The 19,572-nt window shown below is 41.5% G+C and overlaps 1 protein-coding gene and 1 long non-coding RNA gene across 2 annotated transcripts in view; one reads left to right on the top strand and one right to left on the bottom strand.

Annotated features, from left to right (window-relative positions):
- Positions 1 to 5,202: 5,202 nt before the first annotated feature.
- On the top strand, positions 5,203 to 13,506 carry LOC138980666 (uncharacterized). The gene is made up of 4 exons (XR_011460421.1): positions 5,203 to 5,311; positions 11,213 to 11,448; positions 12,520 to 12,660; positions 13,129 to 13,506. It is a non-coding gene; the product is annotated as an uncharacterized lncRNA (long non-coding RNA).
- Positions 13,507 to 16,034: 2,528 nt separating this feature from the next.
- Positions 16,035 to 19,572, bottom strand: part of LOC138979638 (uncharacterized) — an 18,297-nt gene continuing 14,759 nt past the window's right edge. The window contains exons 8-9 of the mRNA XM_070352355.1: positions 18,724 to 18,860; positions 16,035 to 17,788 (exon numbers count right to left, since the gene is read on the bottom strand). Of these exons, the coding sequence (XP_070208456.1) occupies positions 17,591 to 17,788; positions 18,724 to 18,860 (335 nt within the window). The 3' untranslated portion in view covers positions 16,035 to 17,590. The remainder of the gene's footprint in view (positions 17,789 to 18,723; positions 18,861 to 19,572) is intronic.

Raw genomic sequence — 19,572 nt, 5'->3', positions numbered from 1 at the left:
TATCTCTTCAAATACGTGAAGTCACCTTGTCAACACTGCCCAACTATGATTTGCTAACTGCTGATGATTTTCTGTATGGCAATAGAGACAAGTCAGACAGCGAAAATGCATTGATATTTGACCAGTTATTCAGGTTTATCTTATTAAGCAAACGTTTTGAATAATGAATGCATTTATCTCATCCATGTTCGAAACGACCATGTGCAGTACTGTTCACATTTCCTTGTTCTGGTAGTAATTCATTTTCAACCATGTGGAAGTCATTGTATGCGTGTGTGTGCGAGTGAGTGTGCGAGCGCGTGTGAGTACTGTTGTTAGTTTAGCATTGTTTTTTTCTCTTTTGTTTTTTTCCCCATTTATTGTTACATGTTTGTCTACCATAATTTACCATTATTATTTTGACATTATTTCAAATTTGTTATATTAAAATCGTCCGCCAAATTTCATTTGCTTTTAAGAGTACGCTCATAAGCCTAGCTTGTTGTGCTCCATGTTCCTTATTTCATGTATGCGGTAATAGTACCAATGGAATTTATTGAATAAACTTGTTTAAACCAACTTCATGAAACTTCACATGAAAGTCTTTTTTTCATGTTTTCGATAAATGTCTTTGATGACGTCATATCCGGCTTTTTGTGAAAGTTGAGGCGGCACTGTCACGCCTTCATTTTTTAAGCAAATTGGTTGAAATATTGGTCAAGTAATCTTCGACGAAGCCCGGACTTTGGTATTGCATTTCAGCTTGGAGGCTTAAAAATTAATTAATGAGTTTGCTCATTAAAGTTGTCATTAAAATCGATTTTTCGCAAACAGATTTAAAATTGATTGCATTGTTTTCCTCATCTTCTCCTAAATTCAAAAATATATACATAATGTTATGTTTACTCTCAAAATTAAAGAAAATAGGTTCAGTAAGTATTACGGACGCGTGTTTCGCGGCGGCAGTATGGTTAGCCGAGACTATCTGAATGTACGTAGTATCGGCGATGATTGGTTTGTGGTGTTGATCTTGACTAAATGTATTTATATCGCTTCACGCGACTTGTTTTATATTTTATTTTTGGTCTGTTCATAAACTTACCAAGTAAACAAACAAACACACCAGCGCACCTGTGTACACACACACACACACATACACACACACACACACACACACACATACACATACACACACACACATACACACACACACACACACACACACACACACACACACACACACACACACACACACACACACACACACACACACACACACATTGAAGCATGCAATGCGTATGAGTAATACTGCAAAAAGGAGTGGGTGCAAAATATAAAAGCGTACAGCACCCAGTAACCTACGGTGACACAGAGACATATGTTATACAACACAGCAAGTAATTTCCCCTCAAGGCAATTTCACCCTTTGTGTTGCATCGTGTAAGGCAATGCCTGCTTAACGTATCATCATGTAACAATCTATCTTTGCATTCATATTTACTAGTTGTATTCTCGATTTGATTTTCTGTACTTCACCTGCGAGGATATATATATATACAGGGTGACCCTCCCAAAACTATTGCCACCCTCTAAAATTCTAATATCTCCCACACGTGATTAGTGAATTCCTTCATATTTGGTGTACATTAACCTGAGCTGTGGCATGATGATGTCACAAAGATTTCAGTTTGTAGGTCAAGTGGTTTGATATTTACGAATTGTATAGGATACTTTTTCAAATTCGGAGAATGCCTCAAAAGAAGAGGTTTGACACTGAGCAGTGGCCACACTCATCCGACTTAAACCCTCAAAACTCCCTGTACTTGCTGTTTCAACTCATCTGTTGGCTGAGGATGGGTTTTTTTGGTATGCAAGGCCATTCAGAACAAGAGGCGAAGCCTTCAAGGCTCACGTAAGAAATCAACAAACAGTAACACAAACTCAATCACTCCGTCACACATACACACACACACACACACACACACACACACACACACACACACACACACACACACACACACACACACACACACACACAGTAAGCATAGGTGACACTGTGCAAGAAAGCGAGACACTAGATCTAGATCTGTCTGTCTGCATGTAGCCTACTTACAGGGACACGACTGCCAACTAGTCTCGGCCCGCTCAAAATAACAATGACCGAGACTTTCAGTAATTCCTTCGCGTGACGTCTAACCCTCTTACGTCATAATGTGACGTCTTCAAATGACGAAATGTTAAAGTTTCTACCACAGACATACACACGCACACACACACACACACACGCACGCACAGACAGACAAAGTTACGATCGCATAGGCTACACTTACGTGAGCCAAAAACCAAAAGAGAAAAATCTGGCGGGCTAATATTGTGTTAGTGTGGCTACCACTCAGTGCCAAACCTCGTACGTTGTAGTCAATTCCCGAATTTGGAATTCATTTTCGAAAGACCATAACAGTCAGACCGTTGACGCGTTCAGTATACTTGACACTTTCTGAACTTATCATCCCGTATCTCAAGCCGATGTACACCGGCATACGAATTGTTTAACAGAGTAAGTGAGAGTTATACGGAACCATTCTCCTGGCACCTGAGAGAATAACAAGCATTGAAATGAACAAGCGACTTTCATCCTTAAAACTAAAAAAAAAAAAAGTCGATGAAATTCGAATTGAGGATGAAAGTCGCTTGTTCATTTCAATGAGTGTTATTCTCTGCCAGGAGATTGGCCGTTCCGCATAACTCTGGCTTACAGTTACTCTATAACACATGTCGTATGCATTTAGAGTGCTTACTTCCCTTTGCTTATCACATCTTTAAATAGTGTTCTGCCTCATTGGTTTAAGTCATATTCTCTTTATTTTAAAACTGTTTGAATTGTTTTCGTATATTTTCTCTGAAAATCAGTTCGAGACGATCTGACCATTATAATTATGGAAACACAATATTCTTGAGTCTTTGTTGTTAAATAATAACCTCATTAATTCACACTTCTTACAAATCCAGCATTTCTCCTACTCGGCATGGTCTCTCAGTTAATTGCTGGATCCATGTCAGAGTTCAATGGGTTATCGAAACACGAAAATACCCAGAATGCTTGCCTCGAAAGCGGCGTATGCTGCCTGAATGGCGGGGTAGAAACGATCATGCACGTAAAAATCCACTCGTGCAAAAACATGAGTGAACATGGGAGTTTCAGCCCATGATCAAAGAAGAAGAAGAAGAATCATTCTCATTCTCATTCTCTCTCTCTCTCTCTCTCTCTCTCTCTCTCTCTCTCTCTCTCTCTCTCTCTCTCTCTCTCTCTCTCCCTCCCTCTCTCTCTCTCTCTCTCTCTCTCTCTCTCTCTCTCTCTCTCTCTCTCTCTCTCTCTCTCTCTCTCTCTCTCTCTGGTTTAAACAAGTTTATTCAATAAATTCCATTGGTACTATTACCGCATACATGAAATAAGGAACATGGAGCACAACAAGCTAGGTTATTTGATCCTCTCTCTCTCTCTCTCTCTCTCTCTCTCTCTCTCTCTCTCTCTCTCTCTCTCTCTCTCTCTCTCTCTCTCTCTCTCTCTCTCTCTGCCAATATCCCTCTCTCCATATCTATTAGTAGAAAGTCGATTGAAATACCGGCCATGTGAATAGTACTTTAGGTAGGGTAAGATAAGGTTTGGTGGTCCTTGTGGCTTCACTGTCTCTGTCTGTCTGTCTGTCTGTCGGTCTGTCTGTCGGTCTGTCTGTCTGTCTGTCTGTCTGTCTGTCTGTATGTCTGTCTGTATGTTTGTCTGTATGTCAGTCTCGGTCTGTCTGTATGTATGTCTGTCTGTCTGTCTGTCTCGATCTGTCTGTCTGTGCGTCCGTCTTTCTGTCTGTCTGTCTGTCTATGTCTCCCTGCCTGTCTGTCTTTTTGTCTGTCTGTCTTTTTGTCTGTCTGTCTGTCTTTTTGTCTGTCTGTCTGTCTGTCTGTCGGTCGTCTGTCTGTCTGTCTGTCCGTCTGTCTGTCTCCCTGCCTGTCTGTCTGTCTGTCTCGATCTGTCTGTCTGTCGGTCTGTCGGTCTGTCTGTCTGTCTGTCTGTCTGTCTGTCTGTCTGTCTGTTTTTTTGTCTGTCTGTTTTTTTGTCTGTCTTTTTGTCTGTCTGTCTGTCTGTCTGTATGTCTGCCTGTCTGTCTGTCTGTCTGTCTGTCTGTCTGTCTGTCGGTCTGTTGGTCTGTCTGTTGGTCTGTCGGTCTGTCGGTCTGTCTGTCTGTCGGTCTGTCTGTCTCAGTCTGTCTGCCTTCCTGCCTGCCTGCCAGCCTGCTTGCCTGTCTGTCTGTCTGTCTGTCTGTCTGTCTATCTGTCTGTCTGACTCTGTCTGTCTTTCAGTCTGCCTGCCTGCCTGTCTGTCTGTCTGTTTGTCTGTCTGTCTGTCTCAGTCTGTCTGCCTGCCTGCCTGCCTGCCTGTCTGTCTGTCTGTCTGTCTGTCTGTCTATCTGTCTATCTGTCTGTCTTTCTTTCTGTCTGTCTGTCTGTCTTTCAGTCTGCCTGCCTGTCTGTCTGTCTGTCTGTCTGTCTGTCTGTCTGTCTGTCTGTCTGTCTGTCTGGCTGTGTGTCAGTGTTAAACTGAATCTGTCTGTTTCTCCGAATACCTTTTTTTTTTTTTACATTTAGTCAAGTTTTGTTTCAATCTTCATCCGTTATCCCTGTGTTAGTACATAGTGGGTTTGAAAGACGTCAAACAATTGAAAACGACGGGCGCCGTGGCGTGGTGGTAAGACGTCGGCCTCCTAATCGGGAGGTCGTGAGTTCGAATCCCGGTCGCTGCCGCCTGGTGGGTTAAGAGTGGAGATTTTTCCGATCTCCCAGGTCAACTTATGTACAGACCTGCTAGTGACTTAACCTCCCTTCGTGTGTACACGCAAGCACAAGACCAAGTGCGCACGGAAAAGATCCTTTAATCCATGTCAGAGTTCGGTGGGTTATAGAAACACGAAAATACCCAGCATGCCTCCCCCGAAATCGGCGTATGGCTGCCTGAACGGCGGGGTAAAAACGGTCATACACGTAAAAAATCCACTCGTGCTAAAAACATGAGTGAACGTGGGAGTCTAAGCCCATGAACGAAGAAGAAGAAGAAGAAGAAGACGAAAAAACGACGGGGTCCAACTAAGCACAAAACCTCGAATTAGCCAAAGGCGAAATCCATTACTTCTAAATACAGTCAGAGAAGGGGATTTGGCAGATGAGGAAAAGAATAAAGAAAATCAAAGCGAATGTTTTATACAAGCCCAGCCTTTAAGATACATATCTTTCATGAATAGTTCGACACAGTGTCTAGTTTTCTGTCAAGCTGAGCGGACGGGTAAGCGAAATTGTCTTATGTCGATCATTTAACGTGTCAGTGAAAAGTTTATACAATGTGTGTTAGTGGTGTTGAAATTAACTAAACGTAGACTGTTTTGGAAAATATTTAGGATTTGCAAGAAAATGTAGTTTGATCAGAAAACTTTAACTGTGGCTTGATTGAACCAAACGGTTTGTAACGCCTGAACATTTACCTGGGACTCTTGTGCAATTTAAAAAAAATTTTTTAATTGTTTTTACGATTCAACCCAACAGATTGTTAAAACTGAATATTTACTTGGGAGTCATTTATTTGCAATTTTGCTTATTTTTCTATTTTTTGACGTGCTATTGTTATGCATTCTTAATCTTGCTCACTTTAAGCCAACTGATGCTTAAAGAACTTATTGTTTACAGCCTACCTGTCTTTTGTGTGGTATTGAAGGCTGATAGACCTGTTTGTAAATAGTTTTAAGCATGGAGCTTGAACTGAGAAAGGAGACAATTAGACTTTGGGAGGGCGTCAATCCCCGATGAAGACCGAGAAGTTTCAAATGGAAGCATGTTAATGTTATTGTAATTCAATCTGACGACGATCTCTTTCCTGCTTTCATGCGGTTGTAAACAGACAGAATTGGTTCTGTTCTGTTCACACACTACTTTCAGTCCACCTACCTGCAAGGATCAAGTCCCAAGAAATATGTCTCTGTATTCCTATCGTATCACTCTGCTCCTGTTTTGTTTTCTTTCACACACATTTTCCTTTCTTTTTTGACGGGTTTCTGGACAGCAAACTCTAAAACAAATTCTTTTCATCACAAAAGCGATCTTTGGAATTGACTGACGTAGTCCGGAAGAATTCATGCATCAACTTACGTCACGTATTCGACGTCATCACTTCGCATACCTTATGGTCTCAGTATTTCGTTGGCCTTCATATTTCCTACTTGTAAAATGACCCTCAAAGCTAACCGAGACTAGTTGAGGCTGTATCAATGCGCCTCGCCAGCAGGTTGTTAATGGATTTTTTAGCGAGTGGTTATCGACAATTAATGACCGGTAATTTTTAATGAGTTGGGGCATTCTGACCAATCACAGGATCTGTTTCATTAAAACGCAAACTTGATTGAATTACAATAATATGAGTTATTTCTAATATGCTGACTGTTAGCAAATGACAACAAGACATGTCGAGAAAAAAGATATCAAGCATGTCGTTTGTGAGACATGTCTGTTATCATTTGCTAACAGTCAGCATATTAGAAATAACGGTTTTATAACCGTTTAATTCGACCAAAAGACATTTCGAAGCAACCCCGCGAATTTGACAGAACAGCCACAATGGGAACTTGAGCGCAACTACCTGATTATGCCTGTCAGTCAAAGAATTCTCGTGACCTGAGTCAGCCAATCAGAGTAACACACCTGACGTGATGAATATTCACAGGTCAAATGCCTTTGACACACAACAGTCTCACAAGATAAACCATGTTGAACATGCGTTTCGGTTGCTTCGCTTTTTCTCGTTGAACAGAGAGCGACAGATTTAGAACCGACTCCAGACGGATGGGAAATGACGTAAAGATACATTTGATGTAAAGCGAGTGGCGCAATTTCACTTGATTTTTCTTACTGTCAAAGTGAAAAGGTCGAATCAATTTATAGCCACGCGAAAAATACACTCTCACCTATCTCTATATATTTATAGATACAGATATGCATATATATATACGGCTTCTCTGTGTGTGTGTGTGTTTGTGTGTGTGTGTGGGCAAAAACCTGTGGATTGTAGAGTTCTGCTTTTGTCTGTCTGTATGTTCTGGCATGTGAGAAGCCACATCAGATAATATAGGGCTAAGAAATAAGCTCTAAAATTCTCAATCCCGTTTGACAGGACTTCGCCTTCAAAGGTGATTGTGGTGAACCGCCACGCTGTCTGTCTCTGTCTCGCGCCGTTCACCCCAAATTCCCGTTTCTGAGTTGCTATTTATAGAATGTCACTGCGCTGTCCAGAACGCTTCCCTTGCACCCGTAAGTTGTTCTTACTGTCAAAGTGAAAAGGTCGAATCAATTTATAGCCACGCGAAAAATACACTCTCACCTATATATTTATAGATATAGATATACATATATATATATATATACGGCTTCTCTGTGTGTGTGTTTGTGTGTGTGTGTGTGGGCAAAAACCTGTGGATTGTAGAGTTCTGTTTGTGATGGGGTCTAGCGGCTTTTGTCTGTCTGTATGTTCTGGCATTTGAGAAGCCACAACAGATAATATAGGGCTAAGAAATAAGCTCTAAAATTCTCAATCCCGTTTGACAGGACTTCGCCTGCAAAGGTGATTGTGATGAACCGCCACGCTGTCTGTCTCTGTCTCGCGATTCACCCCGGCGAAGCCGGGTATTCCTCTAGTATATATATATACGGCTTCTCTGTGTGTGTGTTTGTGTGTGTGTGTGTGGGCAAAAACCTGTGGATTGTAGAGTTCTGTTTGTGATGGGGTCTAGCGGCTTTTGTCTGTCTGTATGTTCTGGCATTTGAGAAGCCACAACAGATAATATAGGGCTAAGAAATAAGCTCTAAAATTCTCAATCCCGTTTGACAGGACTTCGCCTGCAAAGGTGATTGTGATGAACCGCCACGCTGACTGTCTCTGTCTCGCGATTCACCCCGGCGAAGCCGGGTATTCCTCTAGTATATATATATACGGCTTCTCTGTGTGTGTGTTTGTGTGTGTGTGTGTGGGCAAAAACCTGTGGATTGTAGAGTTCTGTTTGTGATGGGGTCTAGCGGCTTTTGTCTGTCTGTATGTTCTGGCATTTGAGAAGCCACAACAGATAATATAGGGCTAAGAAATAAGCTCTAAAATTCTCAATCCCGTTTGACAGGACTTCGCCTGCAAAGGTGATTGTGATGAACCGCCACGCTGTCTGTCTCTGTCTCGCGATTCACCCCGGCGAAGCCGGGTATTCCTCTAGTTCACAAATATATCGACCCAACGGTCTTATAAGTGCATGGACAAACAATAACGAAAACTTATCTGGCTGATTTGTTCTTCCGCCTGCCACGAAGCCGCAAGCGAATTTTAATTTTTGATTTTAAGTTTGTTTTGTTTTTTATATATAGTTACGTGAAATACGCCTACAGTGTGTCTATGCTTTGACTGGCAAATTGCCCGTCGATTTTAGTTTTGTTTGGTACGTCTCTGCATTGCATCATCTGCAGATGAAATTCAAAATTGCTATATTTTGTTCAAAAATGTTAAAGACTTGTCAAGAAAATGAATGGAATCATATTGCTACAGTGAATTCGTTTGTCAGTGTGTCAACTTTTAAACACCTACTGGGGAGCACTGTACATGACCGGGGCCCTGTTGTAGCTCGTGCATCGCAAGGGTTGACAGTTTAGAGTTTGTTCCGATTTCAGAGGACTTTTAAAGCCATCCTCTTTTTGCCCCAAAAGCAGAATCTTTCTATGTTATTAGCTGGGCGCAATACAACTCTGTCGAGCCAAAATAGGGTTAGCAGCACAGCATCACTCACAGTCATTTTGTGAATTCTAAATTGGCAAGTTTCAATTCAATTATTGGACCGTTGATTTTGCATCGGTCTCGAGCAGCAATAGGGGCGGGGACTGTAGCTCAGTCGGTAGCGCGCTGGATTTGTATCCAGTTGGCCGCTGTCAGCGTGAGTTCGTCCCCTCGTTCGGCGAGAGATTTATTTCTCAGAGTCAACTTTGTGTTCAGACTCTCCTCGGTGTCCGAACACCCCCGTGTGTACACGCAAGCACAAGACCAAGTGCGCACGAAAAAGATCCTGTAATCCATGTCAGAGTTCGGTGGGTAAAAGAAACACGAAAATACCCAGCATGCTTCCTCCGAAAACGGCGTATGGCTGCCTAAATGGCGGAGTAAAAAACGGTCATACACGTAAAATTCCACTCGTGCAAAAAACACGAGTGTACGTGGGAGTTTCAGCCCACGAACGCAGAAGAAGAGAAGAAGAAGAAGAAGAAGAAGAAGAACAGCAATAGCAGCTGAAAAGACGATACAAAATGATATCCGACCAACCAATCCTTAATTTTCAGCTTTTTTTTTAAAGTATGGGTCGCACACGACCCACGCCATCCGAATACGTATACACTTTCTACCACCTCTTTGCCGAGTATGGGTCGAAAATCACCAACGCCGCCCGAATAAAGATATATACTGTAAAGCTCCTTCTTAAATTCAATATGGGTCGTCCACGACCCACATCATCCGTCTAGTTCAAATTACGTCATCGTTTATTTGTTTGTTTACACAAATAATTCTTTAAACAAAAAGTGCTGATTAAGAAGGGCCTATGGTGCTTGAGGATTACATGAAGTCTCAATGGACGATTTGGCGAAATAACTCTGTCGGGTTTGTATGGGCTGTGAAAGAGTGAATGCCCTTGCTTTTCCTCTGACAAATAAATTCACACGTGTTCCTGTTCACGTGTTTCCGACACACCCCTCGCCAGTGATTGACACCTCCTATGTTTGTCCGAGTAAAAAACAAGGGAATTCACTCTTTCACAAACCCGACAGAGTTATTTTTAGAATTCGTCTATCAAAAACTCCAAATAGTTTCAGAGATACAAACACTCACTTTTGTGAGGCTCAGAGAAAGTTACCTGACACTATTGGCTATCTGGGAAATTAAGTAATCAAATATGTGGATTTAGGGTATTTGACCGAGTCAAGGGATGATCTTATACCATGTAAAGGCATGGCCGAATATGAGATAGTGAGCGAGTTTGATATGTCGGCTTACTAGCGCCAAAACCTGGGGTTACTAATGTCACGTGAACATTTCAATTAACACGTGTTCTGTTTGTTCTTGCTCACTTCCAGAAGGATTGCTTGAGCCAAAACTTAAAGTGTAACGTTTGCTGGCGGAGAAAATTAGTAAATTTCACTGATGATTATAATTTTGAAAATGTTAATTGTTTGGTTCTGGCGCTAGTAAGTCATCATACTTTTCCTTTTAACCGTTGGTGCATGGTCACTGTGTACATTGTTAATTTTGTTTATCATTTATTTGCTATTTACTTGTTATTTTTATTTTTATCTATTCATTAATGTAGTTAGTTATTGACTTATCGGTTAAAACAAGACTTTTTTTTTGTATCCATACATAAACAATACTGGGTGGCCGAGTGGTAACGCACTTGCGCTCGGAAGCGAGAGGTTGCGAGTTCGACCCTGGGTCAGGGCGTTAGCAATGTTCTCCCCCCTTTCCTAACCTAGGTGGTGGGTTCAAGTGCTAGTCTTTCGGATGAGACGAAAAACCGAGGTCCCTTCGTGTACACTACATTGGGGTGTGCACGTTAAAGATCCCACGATTGACAAAAGGGTCTTTCCTGGCAAAAATTGTATAGGCATAGATAAAAATGTCCACCAAAATACTCGTGTGACTTGGAATAATAGGCCGTGAAAAGTAGGATATGCGCCGAAATGGCTGCGATCTGCTGGCCGATGTGAATCCGTGATGTATTGTGTAAAAAAATTCCATCTCACACGGCATAAATAAATCCCTGCGCCTTGAATATGTGCGCGATATAAATTGCATAAAATTTTTTTTTTTAAATCCCTGCGCTTAGAACTGTACCCACGGAATACGCGCGATATAAGCCTCATATTGATTGATTGAAACAATATATGGCATTTAGGATTTCTCACTCAAGCATAGTGCTTATTTTTAACAATCCTAATGAAAACATAACAGTGGTTAACACGATGGCGGACTCTATCAAAATACTCTTTTCAGAATACTATAGCAAACAGAAAAGCAAGTTACAAATACTAACAGAAAAGGGGTGGTGGTGGTAATACAGAAGTTGATAATAATTTTGTTTTGAAGAAAATGATTGAATTATTCATTTTTTTCTTACAGCATGAGCATGGCACTCACAAACGCTTGCCTCTGGGCCTGCCTGGCTGTGGTATGTCTTTTTGCGTGTTGTTCCGGGGTGTCTGGCGCGAGACAGAGTCTCTCCTACACCTCACAGTCCGACCTCTGTCTCAAGCGCGAGCTTCGCTACTCTGGATCCTACAACTGTATCAACAAACCGAATCGGTTGATCTGCTGGGCCCTGGTACGCATGTTGGAAAGATCTCATTGCACTTCGCGTAAGTAAACCAACAGAGAGAGAGAGATAAAATAAGATGAGATGAGAAGATAAGATAAGATAAGATGAGATATGATATGATATGATATGATAAGATATGCTATGCTATGCCTATATGATATATGATATGATGAGATGAGATAAAGATAAGATAAGATAAGATAAGTTTTGCGATTGTGAGGGAATAATGATAACAAACTGACTCATAAAATAACAATCATTAGCAATTAACTAAATGACATTAGGTACGAAAGAGAGAGAGAGAGAGAGAGAGAGAGAGAGAGAGAGAGAGAGAGAGAGAGACAAAGAGACAGAGACAGAGAGAGATAGACAGAGACAGAGACAGAGAGAGAGACAGAGAGAGAGACTGACAGACAGACATTGACAGTCTGATACAGAGAGAAACAGACAGACAGACAGACAGACAGACAGAGATTCACAGACAGAGACAGAGAGAAAACTAGAAAATGATCATTACCGTCTTACCACACCAGCTGAATTCTTGTTTTTTTGTTTGTTGTTGCAACCCCGTATATGTGTCACTCTGTCTGTTTGTCGCCAACTATTAGATCTCCAGTGTTTATGTGTCGATTGAGCTGACATTTGGCGTATAGCTTGTCGCCAACTATTAGATCTCCAGTGTTTATGTGTCGATTGAGCTGACATTTGGCGTATAGCTTGGAAGTTGGGTGTACACGCCTGTTACCAGGGCCGGGATGCACACACAAAAAAATAACCTGTATACATAGCGACGAATGGGCCTTTATCTCTCTCGCATCTTTCAGTCTCCATCCACCCTCCTACCGCCCTCTCTCCTTCCCTCATCCATCCATCCATCCAACAGGGGCCGAGAGGCACGAGAAAGTGACCAACCGGGTGGGCGCCAGGCGCTGTGTTGGAATGGTTGAACTGATATAGCTTTGTTGTGATTTCAACCAATCAGACCCCGCGATTTGTTCTCACACGGTTGGGTGGCACCCACTCAGTTTCGCTTCGTGCACCTCCGCTCAGCTTGAACGGGAGATATAGCCTACCTACATTGTAGTGTCTGTTTGCTTGTCTGTCCTTGCAGCCTGCAACAAATTTGCTGATCAGCAGTGTGTATCCTCTGGCGAGACGTGCACCACTGTAGCGGGTCTTTGTAACAGCGGACAGAAATGTTGTTCAACAAAGTGAGTCCAACTTGCAGACAACTTTCGGCTTCCTAGTCAAGGTAAGAGACTTATTGATTCTTGTGGGATGACAGGGTGTGTGTGTGTGTGTGTGTGTGTGTGTGTGTGTGTGTGTGTGTGTAGGGGGGTGAGGGGGTGTTGGGGGTGAGGAGTATGTATGTGTGTGTGTGTGTGTGTGTGAGTGTGTGTGTGTGTGTGTGTGTGTGTGTGTGTGTGTGTGTGTGTGTGTGTGTGTGTGTTTGCTTTTTAAGAGCACATGTATAAACTTTGCTTGTTGCCCTCAACTGTTAAATTGATTGTATGCCGCATTGTTATCTGTAATTTTCTGAATAAAACACTGTTTAAACCAAATTTATCTTTGATATTATATGCCACCCTTTGTCATCTGAATAAAATCATATTTAAACCAAGTTCTGCTTGTTACTGTGTAGTTTCTTTTGACGAGTAGAATATTTCATACAAGTATTAAGCCGTCTTACTTCTCATCCGCTTGGTTGGTTTTATTTCAGGACAAAAAAATCATTGTCAGCTGAAACCGGTTTCATCATGTCAACAATGAAAATATTAGATAGCTGAATCTACTGTCTTCATATGACGTCATCACACTGAAATCCGGCGGTTATTTTCCTACCCTCGCCAATATCGCTTACGAGTGAGCTTGGCGTAATATGACTGCTTCAATTGGGTGAAAACTATGGATTTAACAGAAACACTTGTGAACTATCTTGGTTGATATAACACTTGTGAACTATCTTGATTGGTTCAACACTTGTGAACTATCTTAATTGATTTTAGAGTCAATCTGAAATACTAGGTAAAAAGATTATTGCCTGGTTACGGGAAGATTGTGTTTCGTGCTCCAACAAAACTAAATTTTGAGAATGGGATTTCTTTTTCGTCTGTGTTCTTTTGCTTATTTTGTCTTTAGTCGTGGTTGTGGTATGTGTGTGTGTGTGTGTGTGTGTGTGTGTGTGTGTGTGTGTGTGTGTGTGTGTGTGTTTCTATTAGTGTGTGTGTGTGTGTGTGTGTGTGTGTGTTTGTCTGTGTGTTTGTGTGTCTGTGGGGTCCTGATTTGGCCTATTATGGTCCGCTGGACCCGAAAAGCAACAGCTAACTAACTAACTAACTTGTGTGCCTGTGTGTGCATGTGTTGATCAATCTGGAAGATCCTGGCTGTTTCATACCACATGCACTAAACAACCGCGGTTAAATTCGAACGATTGTGCATAATTATATTAGCTATTTTCATACAGCTTTCAATCGCACAGTGTTCATTTCATATTCACGCCAGTCGGGAAACTGATTAAGATCTTGCCCTAAGGAAACAAAAGGCAAACATATACATTTAACTTTACCATATTTAGCTTTCAAAGAAAAGTTAAATGGTTATCAAATCTTTGAAATGCCTTGTGCAGGCTAAGCAATTATCCATTAAACTATACTATATTTAGTTATCAAAGAAAATGTATGTTGACATTAAAACTTTGGAATGGGTTTTGCATTGTAAACATGAATCCATTGAACTTAATTCTCTGTTGCTAATTCAGGAAGATATAGACGATACCAAACAAAGACCAAAGAAAAAAGCCGCATTACAAATTGTTGATAATGAGGATAGATATATCTAAAAATGTATAAGGATACATGGTATGTGAAGAATATATGAGTTGCACGTTTGAAATCTGATAGAATTACGCAGATTAGAAAGTTACCTGGAAGGAACTTTAAAGGCCTACTCCGCCCTGTGAAAACAGTTCGCTCTACTGTCTTAGCTCTACTGTCTTAGCTCCACTGTCTTAGCTCCACTGTCTTAGCTCTACTGTCTTAGCTCTACTGTCTTAGCTCTACTGTCTTAGCTCTACTGTCTTAGCTCTACTGTCTTAGCTCTACTGTCTTAGCTCTACTGTCTTAGCTCTACTGTCTTAGCTCCACTGTCTTAGCTCTACTGTCTTAGCTCTACTGTCTTAGCTCCACTGTCTTAGCTCTACTGTCTTAGCTCTACTGTCTTAGCTCTACTGTCTTAGCTCTACTGTCTTAGCTCTACTGTCTTAGCTCTACTGTCTTAGCTCTACTGTCTTAGCTCTACTGTCTTAGCTCTACTGTCTTAGCTCTACTGTCTTAGCTCTACTGTCTTAGCTCTACTGTCTTAGCTCTACTGTCTTAGCTCTACTGTCTTAGCTCTAGCCAGGCTTTAACATGGCTGCTTGTTTTGGTGAACTGGAATTTGTTTAAGAATTAGGTTCAGAAAAAAGACACCAGGCTTCTTTTTTTTTTTTTTGGGGGGGGGGGGGGGGGGGTATGTGACGGGAGGAAGGGACCGACAGTTCTTCAAAATCTAAAGCGTATTCTTTTATTTTTATTTTTAGTCCATCTTTGTCTTTGCTCCTAATTAGTGCAGTTAGTGTGTTACATTGCTCGTCTGGTTTTGATCTTTTCAAAGTTACTGACAAACCAAATGGAAAGAGTCCTACACGCGAACATATCAATTTAGACACACACAAATGTTGATATAAAATATTAGCTTGCAAACAGATTTGTACAATTTAAAGGCACACCTATTCCCATGTATAAGGTTTGGCTCGCCATCTCAGATCTGGCCTGGCTATTACGTAGGATCTTCTTCTTCTTCTGCGTTCGTGGGCTGAAACTCCCACGTACACTCGTGTTTTTGCACGAGTGGAATTTTACGTGTATGACCGTTTTTTACCCCGCCATTTAGGCAGCCATACGCCGTTTTCGGAGGAAGCATGCTGGGTATTTTCGTGTTTCTATAACCCACCGAACTCTGACATGGATTACAGGATCTTTTTCGTGCGCACTTGGTCTTGTGCTTGCGTGTACACACGGGGGTGTTCGGACACCGAGGAGAGTCTGCACACAAAGTTGACTCTGAGAAATAAATCTCTCGCCGAACGTGGGGACGAACTCACGCTGACAGCGGCCAACTGGATACAAATCCAGCGCGCTACCGACTGAGCTACATCCCCGCCCCACTGATTACGTAGGATAAGATGCAGCCCTCCACTTGGTATCATACCAACATTCAACAGCCTGTGGGGATTCTTTCCTCTTTTTTTTATCAATAAACTTTGTAAAAAGACACTTTTTTTTTAATAAATCAATTCATTTAAAAAAAAAAGTCAACTCACACCAGTAAGCAGTCACACGGTGTTGAGTTTTCGTATGTGACCAAGTATAGGGATGGTCCTGAAAAATAGCTGGGTCAGTAATACGTGCACTTTGTGCTTATCAGCTTTCAACCATTGAACCAGCTCGGCCTTTTCACATCGATTTCTTAATAAAAAACAAAGAAATTATTTTTTTAAACACCTCATGCTGAAACTTATTCAGTATGAATATTTAAAAATATATACATACAAATATAACATGACCATCTCCCATAAACAAGACGAGGCAAAGGCATATGAATTTATTTCAAGATAAAAAAAAAACACAACATCAAAAACAAAGCAAAAATCACACGTAAAATGAGAAAAATACAAGTTAGAGTTACATGTCGTTCGAGGTGCACAGACGAGGTGGAACAAACATCCACAAACCCGTTCTACCCTAATCATCTAACCTCCCTTGCTCATCTATCCGTTCCATTGTCTGCATTCTCCTTTTTTCCGTTGTGTGTGTGTTGCCTGTGAAGAAAACCCTTGGGTTGAAACATCGCCATTACTTGTTTGTATTCTTCGTTCACACGTGAGTGCAGTATTTTTGTCTTTTTATTACAAATAATAATATAGAAATTCTTCCTCCCGTACGGGTTAAGGTTAAATCAGTATATACAGTTAAATCAATCTTCAATCTTCAAGACTGAGATGATCGAAAATTATCAGACGATGCCAGTGTTCACTAGTGTTAAACTCTCTCTGTCCCATTCTTGTTTGCATTCTACTATGCTATCTTAGCTTACCTACACAAGACTGTCATTTTGAATGCTCCCCAACTACAAGTTCAAGTTCAAGTTCAAGTTTATTAGTCCATAACCCATGGGGGCATTTTGAACAATAAATACAATCAATACAATCATGATATATGCTAATATAATAAATAAATAAAACAAGAAGAGCAAACGCTCGATCGAGTCACTTTCGCAGTTCTGAATATTATATGAGGCATCAGATGGACAGGAAGAAATTGCTATTCACAACACAATGAGTCACGTTCACATAAAATTTGAGCCCGGTCACTTTTATAGTTTCCGAGAAAAGCCCAACGTTAAGTTGTGTGTTGCCGAACAGAAAAGGCTAGTTATCTCCCTTGTTTTTCTGATAACGTTCGTAAAAGGCTACAGATGTAAATACTTTGATGTAAAGAATAATCCTACAAAGTTTCAATCACATCCGATGAACTTTGTCAAAGATATAAAATGTCTAATTTTTCCTTTGACGCTGACCTGTGACCTTGAAAAAGGTCAAAGGTCAACGAAACCATCGTTAAAGTGTAGAGGTCATTGGAGGTCACGACTAAACAAAATATGAGCCCGATCGCTTTGATAGTTTCCGAGAAAAGTCCAACGTTAAGGTGGTGTCTACGGACGGCCGGCCGGCCGGCCGGCCAGACGGCCGGCCGGACAGACTAACACTGACCGATTACATAGTCACTTTTTCTCAAGTGACTCAAAAAATAAAAAATAAAAAAAATTATGAAAAACTGTTACAAATTCTATTAATAAAGTCCAAAATATTCTTTAGCAATTTCTTTTTCTTAGTAGCAAACAACTTTTTAAATTTAAGTGCATTAGGTTTTTTCCAATAGTAAGGTGGTAACAACTCAGCTCTTTCTTCCTTGAAAAAATCACAGACAAATAAATAATGGAATTCATCACCTATGTCATGCGATACACATTTGGTGCAAGTTCTTTCTGACCTCGGGATGTTAAGATAACGTTCTTTCTGTATAAGGTAACGCCAGCATCGCCCAGAATGCCTCGCGCGGAAAGAAACATCACCCAGAATGCTTTTAGCCAGAAGTGACGTCATCCGAACCGACACAGTTGTGGCACCAGAAGAAATGGTCCGGGTCCCACTGGCGCTTGATTTGGAGCAGACGATCGTAGGTGGAAGAATTTCCCCAGAACTGCTGCTTCCAGTCGTCCAAGTCCTCGGCCGGTTCGTTGAAGTAAGAACCCTCACCCAGCTTGGACAGGCCGTCTCGGAGCTGTGAGATATGAAAAGGTGATACAGAAAGAGTGAGACAGGCGGTCTCGGAGCTGTGAGATGTGAAAAGGTGATACAGAAAGAGTGAGACAGGCGGTCTCGGAGCTGTGAGATGTGAAAAGGTGATACAGAAAGAGTGAGACAGGCGGTCTCGGAGCTGTGAGATGTGAAAAGGTGATACAGAAAGAGTGAGACAGGCGGTCTCGGAGCTGTGAGATATGAAAAGGTGATATAGAAAGAGTGAGACAGGCCGTCTCGGAGCTGTGAGATATGAAAAGGTGATATAGAAAGAGTGAGACAGGCGATGAAAAGGTGATATAGAAAGAGTGAGACAGGTGATATAGAAAGAGTGAGACCGGCGGTCTCGGAGCTGTGAGACGTGAAAAGGTGATACAGAAAGAGTGAGACAGGCCGTCTCGGAGCTGTGAGATATGAAAAGGTGATACAGAAAGAGTGAGACAGGCGGTCTCGGAGCTGTGAGACGTGAAAAGGTGATACAGAAAGAGTGAGACAGGCGGTCTCGGAGCTGTGAGATGTGAAAAGGTGACATAGAAAGAGTGAGATAGGCCTTTCATTTACATAGGGTTGAAAAGGAATAAATCGGCATAGCTGTCTGTCTGTCTGCCCATATGTCTGCCTGTCTGTCTGTCTGCCCATATGTCTGTCTGTCTCTGTCTCACTGTCTGCATGTCTCTCCTTCTGTCCTCCACCAGATTTTTAACAACTCTATCAATTTTGAAGTTATCTCTAGGTAATGGCATGCATGTAATGTGTGTGTGTTAGTGCTATTGTGTGCTCGCAAAATATCGGGTAGTTGTATTAGCCTCGAAAGAAGATGCTTAAGTTACCAGCTATGCTATACTAACTTGGTTTTTCTGTCCCTAGAAGTATAGTGTCTATTTGGGACATGACGTGGTTATATGCTAGGAAGCTCACCAGCAAAGCATGGTTGATATACAAACTATCCTGCCCATTGTTAGGCGTCCAGCTGAGAGAACACGTCATGGACATAAGGCCTGAACGAAACTTGGGATTGACTGGCGTCGCTCCCTCGGCGATTTCGTTCGTCTTTCCTGAGATGAGAAAATACGCTTATGCTAATTACAGTAATAATAATCATGATGAAAACACGCATATATCGAGTTATAGTTATAATAATCATAATGGAAATACGCATATATCAAGTTATATAGCTATTCTGATGGACACGTGGGGGAATTCGGAGGCTGTGATTGGATGGTCTCTTCCAATCATCAAAGCATATTGCTACGGAAGTCGGCCATTTTTGCCAATATCCAAAAGCATATTGGAACAAAGACGCATGGTTCCGGTTTACCCCTCTGTACCACACGATGTTTCTGAGTCGACAACAGCATACACTGACGACTTGAAATTACAAATGTCGATAGCATACCCTTTTCTGCTAATTTCCCTATGAAACAGGACTAAACCAATTATTTTCTGTCCCTAAACACCACAAAATGCCCAAAGTCGAAAGATGTAGTACAAACAGGGGAGTAAAACGGAACAGCCGTTTTTGTGAGCGCAGTTGCCGACTGACACAAACTTTCGCATTCGGCTTTTCTTATTTCGTAACTCCACACTAAATACCCCACTTCCCCTCTGAAGTATTGATGTACAACCCATGGCACTAACATTTGTGTAGTCGTTTAAAACTGAGGTTGAAAAATTCGCTTCATGACGAGACAAGTATAAATGCCATTCACCCAAACTGAAAACTTCGTGCCGTCTGCTCACGTCTTCTGTTGATATTGTGTTTTGGTC

This window comes from Littorina saxatilis, linkage group LG11 (genome assembly GCF_037325665.1).
Source record: "Littorina saxatilis isolate snail1 linkage group LG11, US_GU_Lsax_2.0, whole genome shotgun sequence".
Taxonomy (NCBI): domain Eukaryota; kingdom Metazoa; phylum Mollusca; class Gastropoda; order Littorinimorpha; family Littorinidae; genus Littorina; species Littorina saxatilis.
The sequence above is the reverse complement of the archived record's forward strand: the minus strand, read 5'-3'. Positions and strand labels throughout refer to the sequence as shown.